General features: G+C 43.6%; 1 protein-coding gene across 1 annotated transcript; it reads right to left on the minus strand.

Annotated features, from left to right (window-relative positions):
* Window positions 1–4,373: 4,373 nt before the first annotated feature.
* On the minus strand, window positions 4,374–9,544 carry IL22RA2 (interleukin 22 receptor subunit alpha 2). The gene is made up of 6 exons (XM_010203136.2): window positions 9,458–9,544; window positions 8,526–8,676; window positions 7,592–7,770; window positions 6,203–6,372; window positions 5,564–5,742; window positions 4,374–4,619 (listed from the first exon to the last, which is right to left on the minus strand). The coding sequence occupies exons 1-5, from the start codon at window positions 9,519–9,521 to the stop codon at window positions 5,587–5,589; spliced, it is 720 nt and encodes a 239-aa protein (XP_010201438.2). The 5' UTR covers window positions 9,522–9,544; the 3' UTR covers window positions 4,374–4,619; window positions 5,564–5,586.
* Between the last annotated feature and the right edge of the window lie 10,430 nt (window positions 9,545–19,974).

The raw sequence follows: 19,974 nt of genomic DNA on the forward strand, positions 1-19,974 counted from the left end.
AACTGCTGATGCTTCTTCCCCTTGTAAATTTCCCTTCCAGCTTTAGAAATCCTCTTGGTAATGGCTGTTTGCTCTCAAATTGCTGCTTAAAGAGCTGAAATGGTCTCTGGGAGCAGAATACATGAGTGTTGTGTACTTATGGGTATATATTTTCTTCTCGACTGTGAGCACATGAAAAGTAGTTTAGCTCCATAGAACTAGAGCACTCCTTTTCCAAGGTAGGAACTCCTTAGTGTCTGGGCCAGCAGCTATACAGTATTGCTGGCCAAAACAACTTGCTCCTATTCTGTAAGCTTGCTGAAATACAAAATTCTGTTCTGATGCTGCAGGTTCTTTGCTTCCCAGTCCCTCTCTGTGCATACTTTATCTTGTTTCCTTGTGTTAGTTGCTCTGCAGACTCTTTCTCATACTCCAGAACTTAAATCAGCTTTCTTTCCAGCAGTTTCTTCCACAGGTTTGTCTCTCTGATTCTCATTGTGCTGAGGGCAAGATTAGTGACTTCACAGACCCTTTGAAAGTGTTTAAATTTGATGTAATGATGATAATCCTATTGTTTTTCTTTTTACTGATATTGTTTAGGAGCTTTGTTCTTCCCAATATAAGAATTTATAGTGAGAAAACAATCATGTGCTTGTCAGTTCTTAAACAAACCCAGTGTACCAAAACAAGCAATGTTAAAAAATATTTGTCTGTCATTACAAAACAAACAAACAAAAAGAGTTTATGCCTGTTTCTTGGAAATCAGCATGAAATGTATTGTTTCTTGTACTCCAAAAAGCAAAAAAACACCCCAAAAAGATGTGTCAGAATGACACTGCCTGAAAAAATTAACAACAATTTCAAACTACTCTTCTGTGGGTATAGCAGTTAGCATGATGGCTCTTCATTGTCATCTGTTCCTGTGTGTAAAAGTAAGGACAATTCTGAAGAGTCTAGTCCTCAGAGTGTGATAACATTGGGCTGCATTTTGTCAGCATTGAAGGTATTTAGGCAACTCAACATCAGGTCCCCACTGCCTTAGAAAAGTGCATAATATTATTTTTAAAATGAAGTTTTAAGTTGGTATAGAGTATTTACCTCAGATGGTGGAGCCTTTTTCAGGAATTCACTTTTTGAACCTTCCTTGTAAGCATCAGGGCTCGAATTTCCCATATCTCTCCATCTCAAGCCAAAATTTTGCCCGCAATGAGTGCTTGAGCTGGGCCTTCAACGGGCTCAACATGTAAGGCTTGCAATAAAACAGCCAGTGATTTCATCATTTGGGGAATTAAATTTTCAGTTTGTTTTTTTTTTTTTTTTCCCTTGGAAGCACTTGATAAAAGGTTCTGAAAGCAAGTTGCAAAGTAGACTGTAACTTTCCTGACAATGAACACCATGTCATTTTTTTCCCTCCTCTGCAGAAGTACCCTTGTTTTGTGTCTTGCGACCTTGTGGCAAGCAAGCTCTCAGGAATTCGGGTTTAATTTTCTACTTTTTTTTTCTCCTTATCAAACAACTTTTACAAGTTAGCATCTTTGAATTCCACAGAAAATCCACCTCCCTTCCTCCCCTTTACAATTAATTCCCAGCAGTTTAAAATACTTGATAACATCTGATTGTTCTGTAGCAAAAGGCAATGTCATTTCACAACAGCACCCTACCCCTGGGCCAAGAGAGTAGTTCTTAGGTGAGAACAAGTCAGGCAAGTAAATAAATCCCAAGTCCACATCTGATTAGAGCAGATATATGGGAGGTATGAACAGGACTGGCCAGATGCTAGACCATATGATAAACACCCAGGATCATGGCGTCATATAAAACTGGGCATTTATATAGTACAGCTGGCTATGCATAATCTTCTCCTAATTTATAAGGCTGGAGCATCTGGTCCATTGCTGTTGTTCTATCAGCTTTTCCAGAGCCCTGTTCTTGAATTTCTGGTAGTTTAATACTGCTCTTCTGAGTGCCAATGGAATGGGAAGTTAAAGCCATTTATAGTGTGAGATAACTCTTACTGCATCCAACAGATAAGAGAATGTTCAGCCACGGTCATGAAAGAAGGAAGGATAGGCCCTTGTGGGATAGGCTCCACTTCACATAAAGATTAGTAACTGCAAACTCTAAAAGACAAAATATCTATTTCTCATTGGCAGGACCCTCAGCCGCAACACAGGGCCTTGGCCAGATGAGGCCATCGCAACAGGCCATGCCCATGACTGGCAGACATCCTCCAGTCATGTGGCAGGTGAGGGCTTGCAGAATCGGTTGCATAAGTCCTGATTTTGATACACTGCTTGGTCTTCCCCATCCTTTGCTATAGACTAAGAAGCCAGCATTTTTCCTCTCTTTCCCGCAACAGAAGGTGGCATTTAGCACTTTGTTAGAAAATGTCTGTCCTGTAAGTGACTCAAAAAACCAAAAGAAGGATGTTTTCATCTATGTCTTGCAAACTTATTGTCAGAGGCAGTCAAGCCAATGATGTAAAGGAACCTTGCACTGAGTGGTGTGCCTGTGCGCTAAACACTGTGGAGATGTGTGCCAGCCTGAGCAATTCTGGCGAGGTCTGCTTGTGTCCACAGGAGGAAAGGGAAAGAGGGCTAGAGTTCACTTCTCCAGGTATTTCCAAATTGACTTGCCTGCAGCAAAGTTCCATCTGTAGTTTATAGAGCTTTTCCTCTACTCCACCCTCATGGACATGTAAACAGCAGAGCAGCATACAGCCTAAGACACAATGACGTTGTTTTCCAAAACTACAACATTACCAAGGCTATCTAGAAGCTGTGGTTCAGATCACCCAGCTGGTATATCCTACAGCAAAGTACCTCTCCCTGCAGCATCTCCATCCTGTGAGCCCACCAGAGCACATCTTGGGAATATGCCACTACTGCTGATTGCAGAGGAAAATAACACAGCAACAGTCATTCCACCAAACTCCAGTAAAATTACATATCCGAGCACAGATGAAAGGAAATTCACATTTCAAATTGAAAGAGAAAACTGGCATTTGCAGAACATCATGGGGTTGACAGTAATAAATCCTGGTACTGCCAGAATGGAAATGAGTCATTCCTGCAACTCTTGAGCTTGTTGCTGAGGAAGTGAAATCTGGTTAGCAAATACAACAGCGCAGGACTTCTTCAAACTGTTCATTGTTTCACCCAACATACGTGCTGCACATTTTTAATAATTTTATCATATGGAAAAACTTCCAGGTTTCCAATGTCTCCATAGGTCCTTAACATGGGAGATGCTATATTTCTAGACAGGTCTGAATGCTTCAGATATTCCTATGGCTTTGCTGCTTTTTCTTCTTTTGGTTTTTTTTTTTTTTCCTTTTTTTAAACATATTCTCTAAGATTTGAGAGCCTAAACAGTTTCATGCTCTGCATCTGACATGGGTACAGTATTCAGCATTGTCAGAGTCTGTTCTCTGACCAGGGTTAGCCATTATTAACTTAATAAAGCTTTATCTTTGTGTAACGATGAGGACATGAGCTGCCCTAAGGAAAGAGGTGAATTTGAGTAAGAATTTGAATTGCTACAGATTTTGTTTTCAGGCTGTGATAACCCACAAGTGGATGAAGTCATCACTGCTGAAATGTAAGACAGGCTATTTCTTAATAACCTGGGTGGTTCTATTGTGGCTGTGCTCAGTACAAGAGGGGTGGCAGGGCAGTTCTGGATCAGAGACTTGCTATGGCCCTAGGTACTATACAGAGATTTAATGAGCCTCACTTCCCCCAAAAACTTACCTAAATTAAGAAACTATCGGACATGGGTTGAAAGAAATGACTGAAAGAAAAGGGAATGGAGCAAAAAGGGAGGCACAGTGAAAGAAATCTGGTTTTATGGACTAGATATATAGGCACAGCTTGATGCCTGTGAATCTAGTAATTTGTTATCATCATGACCTCGAAACAGATGGTAGAAATATTTAATATTTAACGCCCTCTTTCATTTTGGTAAAGGCAAGAGTGACCAGTATTGTCTTAAGTACAGCCTCCTCCCAAAAACCTGCTGCCAGCTTCCTGGTGTAGTTCTCAGCAGTGCTGCCTCCAGGCAAGGTGTTAGTAACAGACCATGCTTTGGATGTGGCTTCAGTGAACTCTGAAGTAACTGTTACTTAAACTGAATCAATCCAGCTTTGTGTGTATGAACTAAGGGAAAAGTGGATAGTGATTATGTACATGTAGCAGGGAGCTCTTCATTGTGAATGTAGGGTATACTCCTGCACCATTTTAAAGAAAGGACACTGTTTTTCATCTTCTGTTGCAAGCTTTGTTCCAGAAGAAATACACTATCTAAACCCTCTATTTTATAAATTGTATTTTAATTCCAAGGCTTAAAATAGAAAAACCTTACAAACTATCTCAAAGATATTTTTACAAAGGCTTTTTGCAAGTGGGTTTGTTTTTTTTAAATATTATAAGACTTTCCTTGGTAAATGCAACTGTATACCATAGTAAATTGCAGTAGAGGACATACAAAGAATCTTTGACCTGTGTGTAGCATAAAATGATTGTGGTGAATCAAATCTGTTAATGCAGCAGCGCTAATTTTAAAAGTACGTGTTCCAGACGTAGACCATAGATGATGATTTACAGCTGGATGGGAGGCATCTTTCACCATTATCCCTGTAACTGGGAAGAGAAGAGAATTGCTGCTGGAGTGCAGGTTTAAGCTGGATGGTATTCAGTTTAACTGAAAATGCCATTTGGCTTCATCCTTCCTGTACCTCTGCAGGCTGTTCCTAAGTCCAGCTTCCTTTACAGTACTGGGACAGTGAGCAAAGCTAGAAACTGGCTTCCTCCTTAGCCTAAACTCGTGGACCAAGTCTGGAGAGAAACCAATGCTATGCATCACATTAAGATGCAGAGGAACAAAAGTACTGAGCTGAGAAAGAGAAGCACTGGTTCAAACCTTGATGCTTATCCAGGTTCTGTTAACCCTAGAAAATGCCCAAATCCACACTTGCTAAGGCAAACGACCCTGTAGTCAACTTAGCACCTGCAAGGATGGACAGTAAATCTCTGCTTCACTTATGATACGTGAAGGTAATATACTGATTGAGGTAAGTAAGATTTTTCAGACCTGTTGACTGAGCTAACTCTTGCATTTTGGCCCATGGAAACTCATGAAATTTTATAACTGATTTATTTTAAACACATTACACCTGAAGAACAGCCAAGAAAAGAGAACAGGCTCATTTGAATTAAAAATCAGATAATTTCCTAAACAGAATTGCAGAGCTTAGAGTAGAATTGCTTACTAACAGAGTTGGAGGTCACTCAGTTTTGAAGTTAATTATTACTTGACAGTAATAAAAACTGATTAAAACAATACTGTGTATAACTTTTTAAAGAAAGAGAAAAGGGAGGTGTTTCTGTGGACTGTGCCAACATGCTAACAATTTTCCATGACATTCCTTGGTCTGTCAGTCTTACCTGCTGTGAAAGTAGCTGAGATGGTATAAGAATTCTGGCTAATATTATCATGTGGGATGGCAGTTTTTATGCCACACATTGTTCGTTTCTCCTTTTGGAGATTATCTCCAGGTAATCTCCAGTTTCAGTTGGTGACTTACCTGTCACGGAAGTGCCATCCCTGTCACTGTAGAACGGTGCATTGCCTGCTGCTGTAGGCACTGCTGCGGTCCAGTATCGGCACATACGTTTTAGCCATGACACAGTAGCTGATTCCAGGCCTCAAATCTTGTATTTTAATAACCTTGTCTTTTCCTTCATATACCAGGACTCTGTATTGCTTCAGAGAATGCAGAGTAAAAACAACCAGTCAAGCACATTACCCTAGCAAGTGTATCTGTAAGTTAGTTTTGATAACAACAGAGGGTGCAGAGCAGCATGTGGACTTCCACAAAGCAATTAGTAATTCCACAATCGCATTAGTAATTTGTTTGTGATTTTAAAAGATGATCCCCCCCCCCCTAAATTTTCTTCCTGTCCTAGTTTTTTAATTTTAAGGCATGAAATACTAAGTTGATAGGAAAGAATAAAGGGAGGAATTAAAACTCAAGTCAACCAAATTCAATTCCTGAAAAATAAGCCTATTTTGTTTTCAAATACTCACACAGTCGTCAATGTTTTCCCAATCCCAGCTGGCTATTTCAATTGTAGAACAAGAATGGTTCCCCCAATACTTGGTACCCCCCAATACTTTCCTGTGTTTTCAGTGTCAAAGGTTTCATATTTGAGTATGCACCTACCTCGTCTAGCAAGTTGTTAATTATGAAGACTTGATATAGCAGATCATAATAATTTGTCATTGGTATCTTGCTGCCTCTCTTCCTTTTATAAGGAGAACGTGGAGCCTGGAGCTTTAGCTTTATGGATTTGTTGTCACGAACCACAGTTACCGTTGGAGGTCCTATCATAGCTAAGGAAAGAACCAGAAGCTATGAACATAATTATAGTTCATGAATAGTATTTCACAGAATGCAATTTGAATTCATTTGACAATTTGTTGTTATCAACAATACCGTATTATATATTTATTTTTAGACTGCTTCTTTTTTTAGTGCATACTTCTTGGTGGTTATTGCTGGAGATGACATTTCCTGTGCTTGTAAAGCTATATTTGGGAAACACTTGTAAAAATCTCTCAGAGCTTCATGTTGCTGACTGCAGGCTGATTGTTTGCCCTGATTCCCTCTCTATTTATCTCTCTGCTTGGACTGCATAAAGCAGCTATTTGAATGATTTCAGTTATACCAAAAACGCAGTGTCAGTCACTACTTTCTTTTTTTTGTTGTTGTTTTTTTGCAATCTGATTGGTTAAACACAGCTAAGGGTTCAAGCTAGTGCCTGCATACCTGTGTGTGCAGCCCCAGAGATGTGGGGAGACAGGACAGCAGCTACTCCATGCGTCTCTCCAGGAGGAGGAGGTGGCACAGGGCAAGATGGGCTGTTGCTGCTGCAAGATACTGCTTTATGTCAAAGCTTGTGGTTTTGCCAAATTAGTTGGCACTTCAAGGCTGTGAAGGGACCTGCATTGACATACATGATTCAATTTTACATCAACCAGTGAGGGGAAACTGCTTAATTCACTGTCAACTTACTGATACCATTCAGAGTTTTGACAGAATTCAAATTTCATCGCATTATGACTGTGCTAACTAAAAGCTTTGCTCATGTCCTTTCTAAATATACTGAAGTCAGGAAAACAGATAAATGCAAGAAGAATGGTGGCTACACAGCTCTCAGCCCTCTTCTCCTTTACCTCCTCAAGCAGAGAATGTTTCCTTTTTACTCTGCACTGCGTGTCCAGTCCTTCCAGCAGTTCCAAAACTATCTGATTATTATTTGTGTAGTTCCACACCTTGAGGAGGAGGTTGAGTGAAAGGGATTTGGGCACTTTGGATCCCTTAATTATTGATAAGTGACTGCTTATTCATAATTGGTTGGCTTTCAAGTGTGGGGAAAATTATTTTATCACAACACTTCACCTGAGAGCTCTTGACTTGCAGCTCGTTTCAGTACAGTTTTGTGGCTAGAAAAGGATTACCTCTGTTTGCAAACTGAGAGCAGAAATGATGTATTCCATGCCACAGAAAATCCAATTCGTTTCGCAGAGAGACCCATATGTTTGCACTTACTTTCTCGCCAGGGAGTGAATCTGCAGCTGAGGCTCCAGTTGGAATAGATGCCAGCTGATGCAGCTTTCACTCTGCCATAGTAAGGCTCTTGAACGTTGGAGGTCTCATTCGTCAGGTCACAGACATGGTTTTGAATCCCCCAGCAGCCGTCCTTGTTTTGCCACATGCTCTGTCCATACCTATGGAGTACAGAGCAGGAAGGATGGAAGCTTTAGCTGCCACCGACAGGGTCTGTACAGATTTTTAACCATCTGTTTTATCGCAGCAGTACTGACAAGCAGCTTTCTGCCGTGGAAATTAACTCCCCTCAGTTTGACGACAGGGAATATTGATTTCATGGGTGTTTGAGAGATAGAAGTTTCTGTCTTTTCTGGAAGAAACCCAAAGCAGGGATGTGGGTTAACATCCCTATAGGAACCCATCTCATACCTGCCCCTCGGGAGAGGCAGATGAGCTTTGGCTTAGCCAGTGTGTTCAATGATGGGCAGAATGTCTGTTTCCACTTGCTAATTTCCCAAACATGGTAGCAATTTGAAGCACTCACTGAATGTGCCGGGGTGGAGGTATATCTCCTCTGAGGACCAGTCACTAGCATTGCCTTAAATTTGCTATGTGAAGCAGCTGGCAGCACTGTCTTGGGCAAGGTGGGCTGCCAGGTGGACCTTAAATGTCCTATTGGAGAAGCACCTGACCTAGCTAGATCTGTTTCAGGCAGGTGATTGGACCTGGTGACCTCCGGATGTCCCCCCAAACTATATTTTTCTGCAACTCTGGGGTGTAATGAGGGTTCAGAGCTTACTGCTAGAAGTCCTTGTTCCCTGCCTGCCTTGGGCAGTTTGGCTGCACTTTATGGGCTGTTGAAAGCACAGCAACACCTGAGAGCTGTCAGCTGAGTCCCAGCCCGGTGGGAGGCTGGAATTTCCCTGGTACTTACACTTTATACTGCACAAAGTAGACTGTGTCTCTTGCCTCTCTGGCCCTCCCAGGCTGCCAGTGCAAAGTGCTGTGGAGGTTTAGCGAATGGAACTCTACCTTCTGTGGCTTAATGGAATCTCGCAGGTCTTGGTTTTCCAAAACTAAAGTTGCTGCAAATGATAAGGAAGGATAACATAATCCAACTAGTTTGTCACAGACATGCTCTTCCTACTGAAATTGGGAGGTGTTGCTACAGCTCCTTTGGTTTCATGACCAGCAGATTGCAGGGAAATTAAATTTCCTGGATCTCATGTTCAAAACTTTCCAAGCCACAGTGATGAGATCTAGCAGTTACAGATAAACACATTTAGTATTATGAAAGGAGCCTGCAGTTACCAGTCCCTCCGATAGTTCAAGGAAAATGCTCTTTCCTTCATATCTCAGCTACAGGGTTTACAGTTGTTTTAGCTGTTGCCAAAGCTGTGTTTATCAGCACCTGCCTAATAAAAAATAACCAGAGATTCACTGCTTTTCCAGTCTGCACTGAAGGAAAAAGCTGCCTGACAATTTTCAAGATCATATGTCTGCAACCCGTGATGGTTACTGATGACAGAATCAGTTAACTTCTCTGAGGTACCCAAACCCTAGTATTTTTCTGGGTTTCATGACCCAGATGACTGCAGCTTTATCCCTGGCATATCACAGAGTCAGGTGAGACTTCTCTTAGTTGAACTGAAACTAGTAATACAGCCATGAATAAATTTAAAGGGCAACATGCTTGTTTTATTTGCATTTCAAAACCTTGAAAGACAAAAAGCAGAATAATTTGGAAGTGACTGGGCTTTTGAAACCACCAAAAGATCCAGAGATTTCTTGATTCATCCAGAGATTCAGTAAGAGACCCAGTGCCCCCTTCCCCACATAGGAAAACAGTGAAAAGCCTTTACTTACTGGTTATCTCATCCTGAAGCAAGTGCATCAGTAAGCAGAGGGAGGAAAGCGTGATCCCCCTCATGCTTAGGAGAGCAGCTCCATGACTGAAGAACATTTCTCCTCCTCTTGGGCATGTCTTATGAGGAAGTAATTGTTACACACTCCTGACTTCCCCCTTTTTTTTTTTCATGCAGCTCCCAAAAACCCCTATTTTGGCTTTGGTTTAATTTAGCTGAAAAATGTATGAGTTGCTCAAAATTAAACATAAGCAATTGTTCTTACTTGGCAGCTATGGTCACTCTGAAATTTGGAACTAATTATGAGGCAAACCAGCATGAAAAAAAAGATCACTTTTTTAGGCACTAGTTCCCAAAAGATGTCTGGCAATATTGCTTTGTCCTATAAAGTTGTCACACAAGCTTGCTTGCTTGCCACACTGTTTTCTTTTTTTTCAGCTTGTTAGTCACTCAGAGATGAAGAACACAAGAAATTTTGCTGTAAACACGTAAAAGACCTACCCATGGGATGTCATCTGATTTGGAGGCCTGTCTTTGGGTTGAATGCAAATGGGTAGAGTTTGCAGGTGTGTTCACTGCTGGACATCATCTAGGAATATATCACTGGAGGAACGAGGGGCTCTGAAATCACTGCCAGCCGTGCTGATGGGCAATGCATCCACACCACATTGGCTGCTGGAGCAATGCTGGGAGGCTGGGGCCACCGCAGTATTGCCAGGAATGGGCAGTCAAGCCCAGCCCATCAGGCCAAAGTGCCACTCTGTGTTGGACTTTCAGACTGCCAGAAGCCACATGTGCTGACACACGTGCTGTGGGAGTGCCACAACACTGCCTGCACAAATATTGGCACTTGTGGCTGCTGTCCTCCCAGTCCTGCTTTTCTAATACATGCATCCCTGCAAGCCTCACCCCAGGGCTGTGGGTGCTGGGCTTTCCAGCAAAAGCTTCTTATTTATGAACTGTTTAACACTATGCGTGTGCCTGGCTGGTGGGAGCCAGGTTTTGTGCTTCTGGGATGTATGAGAAGCTCAGCTGAGTGGGTCCCTGGCAGTGAACACAGTGCTAACACACACAGATGGGAACCTGCTGGCCCTCCTGGCTAGCCTTGCCCCTCACTCTTCCTTCCTGAGAGCTCCCATGTGCTGACATTCATGTGTACTCGGACTGCTCATGTACCAGCATATCTGGGCAAAAGTCAGGATACATTCTCCTTTTGCAAGCTGAGATTGACAAGCAAGAAGAGCAAACACAAATTTTGTATGGCATAGAACAGCACTCCATAACAATGCCCACCAAAGAAATAATGAACATGCAGATTACTTGTCTGCAGAAACAAGAATTTGCCTAACAATCTTTACTTTGGGAGAAGGTGGAAGCAAAACACCTGTCAGGTCAAAAAAGTGCAAATTCTGCTTCCAATTAAGTTATTTTACTATTTAAAAGCAACCAATTATACTCTGCAAACTGGACAACATCTAATCAAGAAGCTGGCCTCGGTCAGATTCATGCACACAAGCTCTTGGTTCAGCTGATCCCCTCTACCTTACTATCCAAGCACTGAATCTGCAGCAGACATATGAAAACTCTAGCTGTATAGCTTTGAAAAATTCATTGGTTAACCCAATTAGGAGAACTGAACTGAGGGGAGAGGTAGAAAAGAAAACAACTCAAAATGGAGACAGAAAGCAGAAAAGCCACCCTGACATTACTGTCTGGGAAACTTTCATCTATCCATTTCCCAAACAGCATTTTCAAAATCCAATGACCTTTAAGTAGTTCCCCACACCAAATGTAATTAGTATTTCATCACGTTATATGAGCTCAAGTGCGGGAATGGGGAACTTTTATAAACCAATCACCAGACTGAAATGTCATCAAAGTTTAGTCACAGGTTGTGTATTTGCTTACTTGCACTGTACCCACACACCTTCCCGTACCCTACGTAACAGCCCATTGCCAGGAGCTGAAGCCTGGAGCTTTGCCAAAATTGCTTGTGATGGCAATTCCCCCAAGGAAAGCAGAGCCAAGGGCCGGCCCGCCTGACAGTGGCAGGGCTTCAGGCAGAAAAGGCTGCTCTGTGGTGTGGTGAAAGAAGGAAAGAAATGCCTATTCCATGGAAAAGCTGGGGGTTTCCTGCATGCTGCGCTCTGATAGTGCTTTATCTACGACTGGGTTTGGCACTCTGAAGTAATTGGTAACTCTTCACCTAATTTTTGTGATTATTGAAACAGCTGCTGGTAATCCCCAGATTGGCATCTGTAATATTGTCCTAGTCAACAACTTCAGACATGCTTCTTCGGTGCTTTCGGTGATACAGCTACAGTCAAACAAGTACCAGCTACACACACATATATATAGACATGTAAATATATACACATACAGAGTTTCATAGAATACATGTATAGTACATTGAAAAATGTAAACAATTAAGGAACACTGTAGGATGATGTGTACTGCAACGATACTTAAAATACAAATGAGAACTTTAAAAAAACAGTATTGTTTAAGAATACCCTGAACAATACTTTATGAAAAATTTGGAAAAGGAAAACATTATTTTCCTCATCAGAGTCCACATAAGTAGTTATGCTACTGGCTCATCCTGCATTACTTTGCAACATCTGGATGAGGAGGCAGAGTGTACCTTCAGCAAGGTAGCTCATGACAGGGAACTGGGAAGGAAAAACCTCATGCACTAGTACAGGCTGGGGATTGATCTACTGGAGAGCAGCTCTGCAGAGAGAGGACCTGGGAGTTCTGGTCGACAATAAACTAACAATGAGCCAGCAATGTGCCCTCATGGCCAAGAAGGACAATGGCATCCTGAAATGCATTAAGAAGAGTGGGGCGAGCAGGTTGAGCACCGCCCACCCCACCCCCCCCCCCCCCCCCCGATGAGGCCCCATCTGGAGTATTGTGTCCAGTTTTGGGCTCCCCAGCTCAAGAGAGACAGGGAACTTCTGGAGTAAGTCCAGCACAGGGCCACCAAAATGATCAGGGAACTGGAGCATCTGCCTTATGAGGAAAGGCTGTGGGATCTGGGACTGAGAAGGATCTTATTGACACTTCCAAATGCCTAAACGGTGGGTGTGGAGAGGTTGAGGGCAAGTCTTATTTCCACAGTGCCCAGTGGCAGGACAAGGGGTAACAGGCACAAACTGGAACACAGGAAGTTCCACTTGAACATGAGGATAAACTTCTTTCTGGTTGCCCAGGGAGGTAATGAAGTCTCCTTCTCTGTCGGTTTTCAAAACCAGTCTAGACACATTTCTCTGTGACCTGATTGAGCTGAACCTGCTTTAGCAGGGGGTTGGTCTGGATGATCTCTAGAGGTCCCTTCCAACCCTTACCATTCTGTGATCTTTTTGATCCAAAGTTCTGTTAAACAGTAGTACCGATGTCTCTGTAAATCAACATCAAACTGTGGCCATGAGAATTTTTTCCATTCCTGGAATAAAAAACTGAGTGTTAGATAAACAGATCCATTTCTCTTGAGGATGGGATATTGCTACACAGAGGTAAAAGTCAAGTATATTCTTGCTGGAAGTTGCTTGACTCATCCAATGTGATAGCACCACCTTTTCATTGTGGTTTGGGTTTTTTTTTTCCCCTTTGATTCAGTTCTTATTCATAACAGGGAGAAAATTTAACCCTGAAGCTGCTTCTGCAGCACCACCTTTGGATTTTCATAAGTGAGCGGTATTTGCAGTGGCTGTGAGCGTGAGTTTCACCTGGATGAGGCTGCAGGAAGATGAGGAACTGGAGAAACTCCCAAAGCATCCAGAGAATACCTCAAGTAACTAACTGGCAGAGGAGAGGTCAGACAAGTCTCCCACATGTAGCATTTCACACAAACTGATAACAAAAAGAGAGCGGTTTGGATTACATTGGACCGATCCACAATTGAAGCTGTAGTTTTCAGTCTTTCTAAGTAGCCAGCATGGACTGTCAGAAAAACCTGTCTTGGGAGGGGACTCTGGAGGTCATCCTGTCCAGCCTAACACTCAGGGCAGGGGTAACAGCCATTTTATCCCTCACTTAATCTCTTTCATTGTGAGCTTTTGCCCCACTGGGGTGCAATTCCCCTGCTGCAACTTGTGACAGCTGCTTTGTGTGTTTTGATTGGGTCTGACTTTTATGCAATTGTTTAAACAGTTGTCACCTGCAATTAGATCCCCTCCCCAGCATCACCTCTCCCACCTTGAAGGGACCCAGCTCCTTCAGCCTCTTCTGGTGTGTTAGCTGCAGCAGTGCAGCCCTTACCCACCTCAGGGGAGACTGGGAAAATTAATCACTACCCACACAGGAGAAAAAAAAACCCAAACAAATAAAAAGAAGAAAAAAAACCCAAACACAGTGTCAGGCAGGAGGGACTTTTTGGAATTTTTTTTTGCCTGCCCTTGAGGGAAGAAGCATTGCATCACACGGGTTCTTGCAGAGAAGTTTCTGAGGAAGCAGGGCTGTGTGCCTTCACTGCTTCCTGCCCACAGGTACAAACTGTCCAGCTCTCTCTGTAAAAGAGCTTGGGTCAACATTTCAAAGATTAGGATTAGAAATTCCCAGGGCTGTAGCTGCACCTCGATGGTGAGACATTTGAATAGACTGAAGACCTGCTGAAGGCTTGCTGTGTAGCAGGTCATTATTTGTACATACAATATTTATTTAACGATGCACAAGACACTGAATCACACCAGAAAGGTTGCGACCAACCCTCATAAGGAACTGTAGGCAATACTAACTCCCAAAATAGCTCAAAGCCTTTTATTTAAATGACAAATTTCTTTAAATTGTCAGTTTTTCTCATTTGCAAAGCCATATGATGATTTTTTTTATCTGCTGCTAAAGAGTGTTGTGGCTTGTTTAAGCCCATTGAGAAAAGAGCTTCTTTTCTTTCTGTTGTGAGTCCCCCACCACATTATCTACAGACCAAATCCCACCAGCTTAGAAACATATTGAATTAACATTCCCTAGTTTGTTGGTTTTTCTTAGGTAATCTTGATAGTATAGGAAAGGTGCCAGCTGACCACTTAGCCAGCAGAAATCATAGGTAAGCCCCAAGAGGCACAACAAAAACACTGCTCATGTTTTCTTGATGCATCTACTAAAGTAAAGAAAGGAAGCCTGGTCAGTGTCAATGCTTGCTGTCTCTTACACACCACCAGCAGAAGCAGCTGAGACAATGCCTAGAATATAACCAGTGTGAGTAGGATATAACCCACACATTCGTTTTTTCATAGGCAATGGATGGAAGTCTCTGTGCTTTATCACCGAAGCCCTGTCCAGACCACAGACCACACCAGGCTGTGACTCACCATGCAGCATGAGAACGGCCAGAGACCAACAGGTGTGCACCAGGGGGAAAAGGCAGAAGGAACTTGGATGACTGCCTCCACATCAGTAGTCAAAGCTTGGGGCACAGAAGGAGCAAATGCTTCTTGTAGCGACTTTAGGCAATAAAGCTTGGAAAAATGCAAGTTCCAGGGGTTTCCCTGACCAAGTGAAAAAAAACAACTCAGCAACTGCCTTTCATTCATCTGTTCTGAATGTGGGAGTTTATAAGCATCACACTTGGCAGTCTGCGGCTCAGTTCTGTGGTTGTCTTGAATTCTCACTATCATCTCTGTACCATCCAAGGAGTGTGAGATCTAGAACAGGACTCTATTTTAACAGCAGTTTTCATCATCATCTCCAAATCATTATTGAATTTGTAAACATTTTGTAATTTTATGTTCCTTTTTTTAAAGCAAACAAAAAAATCAGTGTCTCTGATCTTGTGCAGATACAGTCACCTGGCATTCAAAAAAATCAGCGTGCTGAGCTTTTCAGGACAGAATCCTCCCTGCTCAGCCTAAATGATTTTCACACTTCTCAGAGGTGTTAGTTTCGAGTTTTCTGCAATACGACTATTTAACCAGAAAATTTAGATCACCCTGTGATACTCTGTGACCCAAAAGCATTGCTCCACTATTCTTTTTCTTAGAGGAAATGAAATTTGGTGTGTCTCTTGTGGTTTGGCCCAGCTAACACAGAAGCAACCACGACAGTCTCTCACTTGGTGCCCCCCATTCACCCACTCTTTTAGGATGGCAGAGGCCCCAGTGAAATGGGAAGAAAAAGATAAGCAAGATTGTTGTGGATTGAGACAAGGGCAGGGAGGGCTCGCTGCCAATTATGGTTCTGGGCAAAACAGACTCCAGTACTCGACTTAGAGAGGAAAGTAGGAAGGTTTATTCCACTACCTACAAGAAACAGAAGAAAAAGCAAAAAGGGAGTAAGATGAATGAGAAAAATACAACCAGCACTTTAAGATTTCCCTCCCCCATCTCTCCTTTCTTCCCGGGTGCAGCTCACTGCTCCCCATATCTCTACCTCCTCCCCCCTCAACGGCTCAGAGGGGTAGGGAATGGGGGATATGGTCAGTCTCTCACAGATGGGCTCTGATGCTTCTCTCTCCTCAGAGGAAGACAATTCCTTGCATTGTTCCCCTGCTCCGATACAGGGTTCCTTCTCCGGGACAGAGTCCTTAAACTTCTCTGGTGTAGGTTGTTCCCAGCAGCTGCAGCTTCTGCGGATATAGGGTCCCTCACACGGGACATAGTCCTTAGTGAATATCTCTAGTGTGGCTTCTTCCCGACAGTTGCAGCTTCAGCAGATACAGGGTCCATCTCTCAGGCCCACGGCCTCTTCTGGGCATAGTTTTAATTAACTTCTTTGGCATGGGTTCTTCCCCAGAGTTACAACCTCTGTGAATATGAAGGGACACAGCCTCCTCTGACCATAGTCACTGTCACTAGCACAGGGTCTTTATTGAAGCGAGTCACTGCCTCTGATGCAGAGTCTTTAACAAAATGCAATAAAATCTCAGCTTCACCAATCCCCTCTGCAGGATGCAGGAGAATCTCTGCTCTAGCACACTTCCTCCTCTCTTCCCTCACTGACCTTGGAGCCCACATGGTTGCTTCTCTCTCTCTTCCCACTCCTTGTACCACTACCAGCTGGAAAAGATGAAGGGACAGAAGAAGGAAGGAACAGGAAGAAGCCTCCTCTTCTGGCTTCTTCTTAAAAAGTGATCGTGGAGGCGTCTAACTGGCTCAGCCCCAGAAGTGGGTCTGGCTCAAAATTGGAACAAAACACAATGAATCTAGGTGACTAATTATTAAAGATTACTTTATCAGCTGTTTCCAGAGTGTGCAGCAAACCCAACAACTTTGAGACTGTCATGGTTTGATATGACAGCCTTTTCTGGTAAGGGGGAAGGGGCTGTAAAGATGGCTCCTGTAAGAAGTTGCTCTAAACTCTCCCCAGCTCTGAGCCAGACCCACTTCTGGTATTGAGTCAATTACACGCCTCCATGATCAGTTTTTACGAAGGCAGAAGAGGAGGCTTCTTCCTTCTCCTTCCTTCACCATCTGGTGGTGGTGTGTCCTGGTTTAGCCAGGAGCAGCTTTTGGCTTGGTAACAGGGGGAGCGGGTTGCAGTGAAGACCCTCCCCCGGCTCCTAGGTTCAGACCCACCTCCGGCCCGGCTGGGCCAATCTGGCGCCTCTGCGATCACTATTTAGGGGACGGGAATTTGAAATGCGAGTCGGGAGGTGGAGAGTGATACAAGATGGAGGCCACCACGCGGACCCTTCAGCCAGAGAAGGAGGAAGGAACGAGAAGCAGTAGACCGGAGACCCCTCTGCAAGCCGTGGCGAGAATACAAGCTGTGCCCCTGAAACCTGTGGAGATTCGTGGCAAGACTGAGAGCCACCAACAGCTCCGTGTGGGTGAGCCCGGACGGGCGGGGGACTGTGTGGGGAGATGGCCATGGCCCAGGCCGTGCTGGAGAGCCTGCGCGCCGCAGAGCAGCCCCACACGAGAGGCAGAGAGGAGCTGCAGCCTTTGGAATAAGTGGGCATCGGAGCAGCCCGTGCAAGTCTGCCATGCTTGTGAGTTACCCCACGGACTTGCAGGGAGGACTGGTGTGGAGTTCACCCGTCCTGAGGAGGGACAAACGGCAGAAGCTCTCGGAAACCGACTGACTGAACCCCCCACTGCCTGCCCCCCCGAACCGTTCAGGGGGGGGCAAGGTAAAAACACCGGGATCAGGGCTCTGAACCCGGGAAGAGGGGAGGGGTGGCAAGAAGGTGTTCTTAAAAAGGCTGGTTGGACTCTCCATTGATGTATTACTCTGGGTTGTTTCATTTTGGTTATGTTTTGGTTGATTTTGCATTAAATTATTTTCTGTTTTCTTCCCCAAAACCGAATAGCCTGGTCTGTTTTGTCCTGAACCTTAAGCGGCAATTAAGCCCTCCCTGCCCTCGAGCAATCCTCAGCCTCTTCGGTACTCGAGGCTAATCGTGGCCTTTGTTCCCTGATGGGCCTAAACCACGACATGGTGCAAGGAGCAGGAAGAGTGAGAGAAACAACCATGTGGACTCCAAGGTCAGTGATGAAAGAGGAGATGTGCTGGAGCAGAGATTCCCCTGCATTGTATGGAGAGGACTGGTGAAGCTGAGATTTGTTTGTGCTTTGCTAAAGACCCTGCATCAGCAGCAGAGACTTATTTTGATAATGACCCCCTGCCAGGGGCAGAGACTCACTTTGCTAGAAAACCCCAATCAGGGGAAGAGACTCATTTTGCTAAGAACCCCGAGCCAGGGGCAGTGATTCACTTAATTAAAGGCTCCGTGTCAAGGGCAGTGACTATGGCTGGAGGAGGCCGTGTCCCGGGGAAGTGATCCTTTATCACTATGGCCGGAGGAGGTTGTGTCCCATGTGAGGGACCCAATATTCACAGAAGCTCTAACTGTGAGGAGGAACCCATGTCAAAGAAGCTCATTAAAATTATGCCCAGAAGAGGCTGTGTCCTGAGGGAGGGACCCTGCATCTGCAGAAACTGCAACTGCTTGGAAGAATCCACACCAGAGATATTCACTAAGGACTGTGTCCTGTGGGAGGGACTCCGTCTTGGAGCAGCAGAAGAATGTAAGGAGTCGTCCTCCTCTGAGAAAAGAGAAGCACCATCTGTGAGAGACTGACCACATCCCCCATTCCCTGCCCCCCTGAGCTGTTCAGGGGGGAGAAGGTAGAGATATCAGGAGCACTGAGCTGGGCCTGGGAAGAAAGGAGGGATGGGGGAGGGAGATCTTAAAGTGCTGGTTTTAATTTTCTCATCATACTACTACTTTTTTTCTTTTTTTTCTGTTTCTTGTAGGTAGTAGAATAAACCTTCCTACTTTCCTCTCTAAGTCGAGTACTGGAGTCTGTTTTGCCCAGAACTGTAATTGGCAGCGAGCCCTCCCTGCCCTTGTCTCAGTCCACAACAGCCTTGCTTATCTTTGTTCTCCCATTTTGCTGGGGCCTCTGCCATCCTAAAAGGGTGGGAGTGGATGGGGGCACTAAGCAAGAGACTGTCGTGGTGCTTCTGTGCTAACTGGGCCAAACCACGAGAGACAGCATGTAATGCATTTTCTCTTTTAAGCTGTGGCTGGACAGCAGAAAAACAAAACTTCTTTGCCCCCAAATAAATTAGTTTTCAGCCTGATCAACTATGCTGTCATTGCCAAACTATACAAAGAGGCAAATCAGAAACCATGACAGCAAGAGATGTCTCCAATTGAGATTAAAAAACCCCAAAACTTCAGGAAAGAAAAGAGTTTTGACAAAATAATTCATAATGGGTTAATAAAAAACCTAATCACAGAATGGTGGGGGTTGGAAGGGATCTCTAGAGACCACCTAGTCCCACTCCCCTGCTAAAGCAGGTTCACCTCAATGAGGTTACACAGGAATGTATCCCATTACTAAAACTCACAGAGTTTGTGTTAATTTAAATGTAGTAATTAATGCAGACATGCTATTAACTCAAGTTTCTCCATTTGTTTTGACTCTGCTTGATCTGTAAAGCCATTTCTCAGAAAATTTGAATTCTTAAAGTATGACTGTTCTTAGGGCAATCAGCCCATGAATAGCACTACTCATCTGAAGAAGTTGCTTGAAAGGATTAAACATGTTGAACAGGAATAGAAAATGTTTTTAAATTGCATATTCTAGATTTGATGGACATGTGAAACCAAATTTAACAGTAGCCTACATTCTTTTTTGACTAAATTAGCATGACACTTAAAGACAAACAGTTGATTTCCAAGATACATATATAAGAACACACATGTTCACTATTAAAAAGTAAACATCATGGAAATAAGACTTTTGTGATCATTTAAGCTTTAAATAATCAGTGTTTCAGAAAGTCCAGTTTTCCTTGCTCTGTAGCAATTAACTCATTAAAATGGTGTGATCGTTCACTCCTCATCCATAATTTCTAAGTAGAACAAGAGGAGAATCCTCAGGCTAAAGCAATAGAGCTGAAGTCACAATAGCATCAAAGGGGGAAAAGAAAATTACAGCACCAATGATGTAGCCAGAACCAGTGGATCAAAGAGGTCCTATGTTAGACCTCATCCCTCTTCAAGACCACCTACTAGAGTACAGCAAAGGCATCACCTCACACCTGAAGAGGAGAGAGGCTCCTTTC

This window comes from Colius striatus, chromosome 2 (genome assembly GCF_028858725.1).
Source record: "Colius striatus isolate bColStr4 chromosome 2, bColStr4.1.hap1, whole genome shotgun sequence".
NCBI lineage: Eukaryota > Metazoa > Chordata > Aves > Coliiformes > Coliidae > Colius > Colius striatus.

Bases quoted from the DNA above. Each gene is read 5' to 3' on its own strand.
- IL22RA2 (XM_010203136.2), bottom strand. From the start codon at position 9,521: ATGAGGGGGATCACGCTTTCCTCCCTCTGCTTACTGATGCACTTGCTT. The intron at 8,677-9,457 runs GTAAGTAAAGGC...TATCATTTGCAG, and splicing joins GCTTCAGGATGAGATAACCA to CAACTTTAGTTTTGGAAAAC. The intron at 6,373-7,591 runs GTAAGTGCAAAC...TTCTTTCCTTAG, and splicing joins ATTCACTCCCTGGCGAGAAA to CTATGATAGGACCTCCAACG.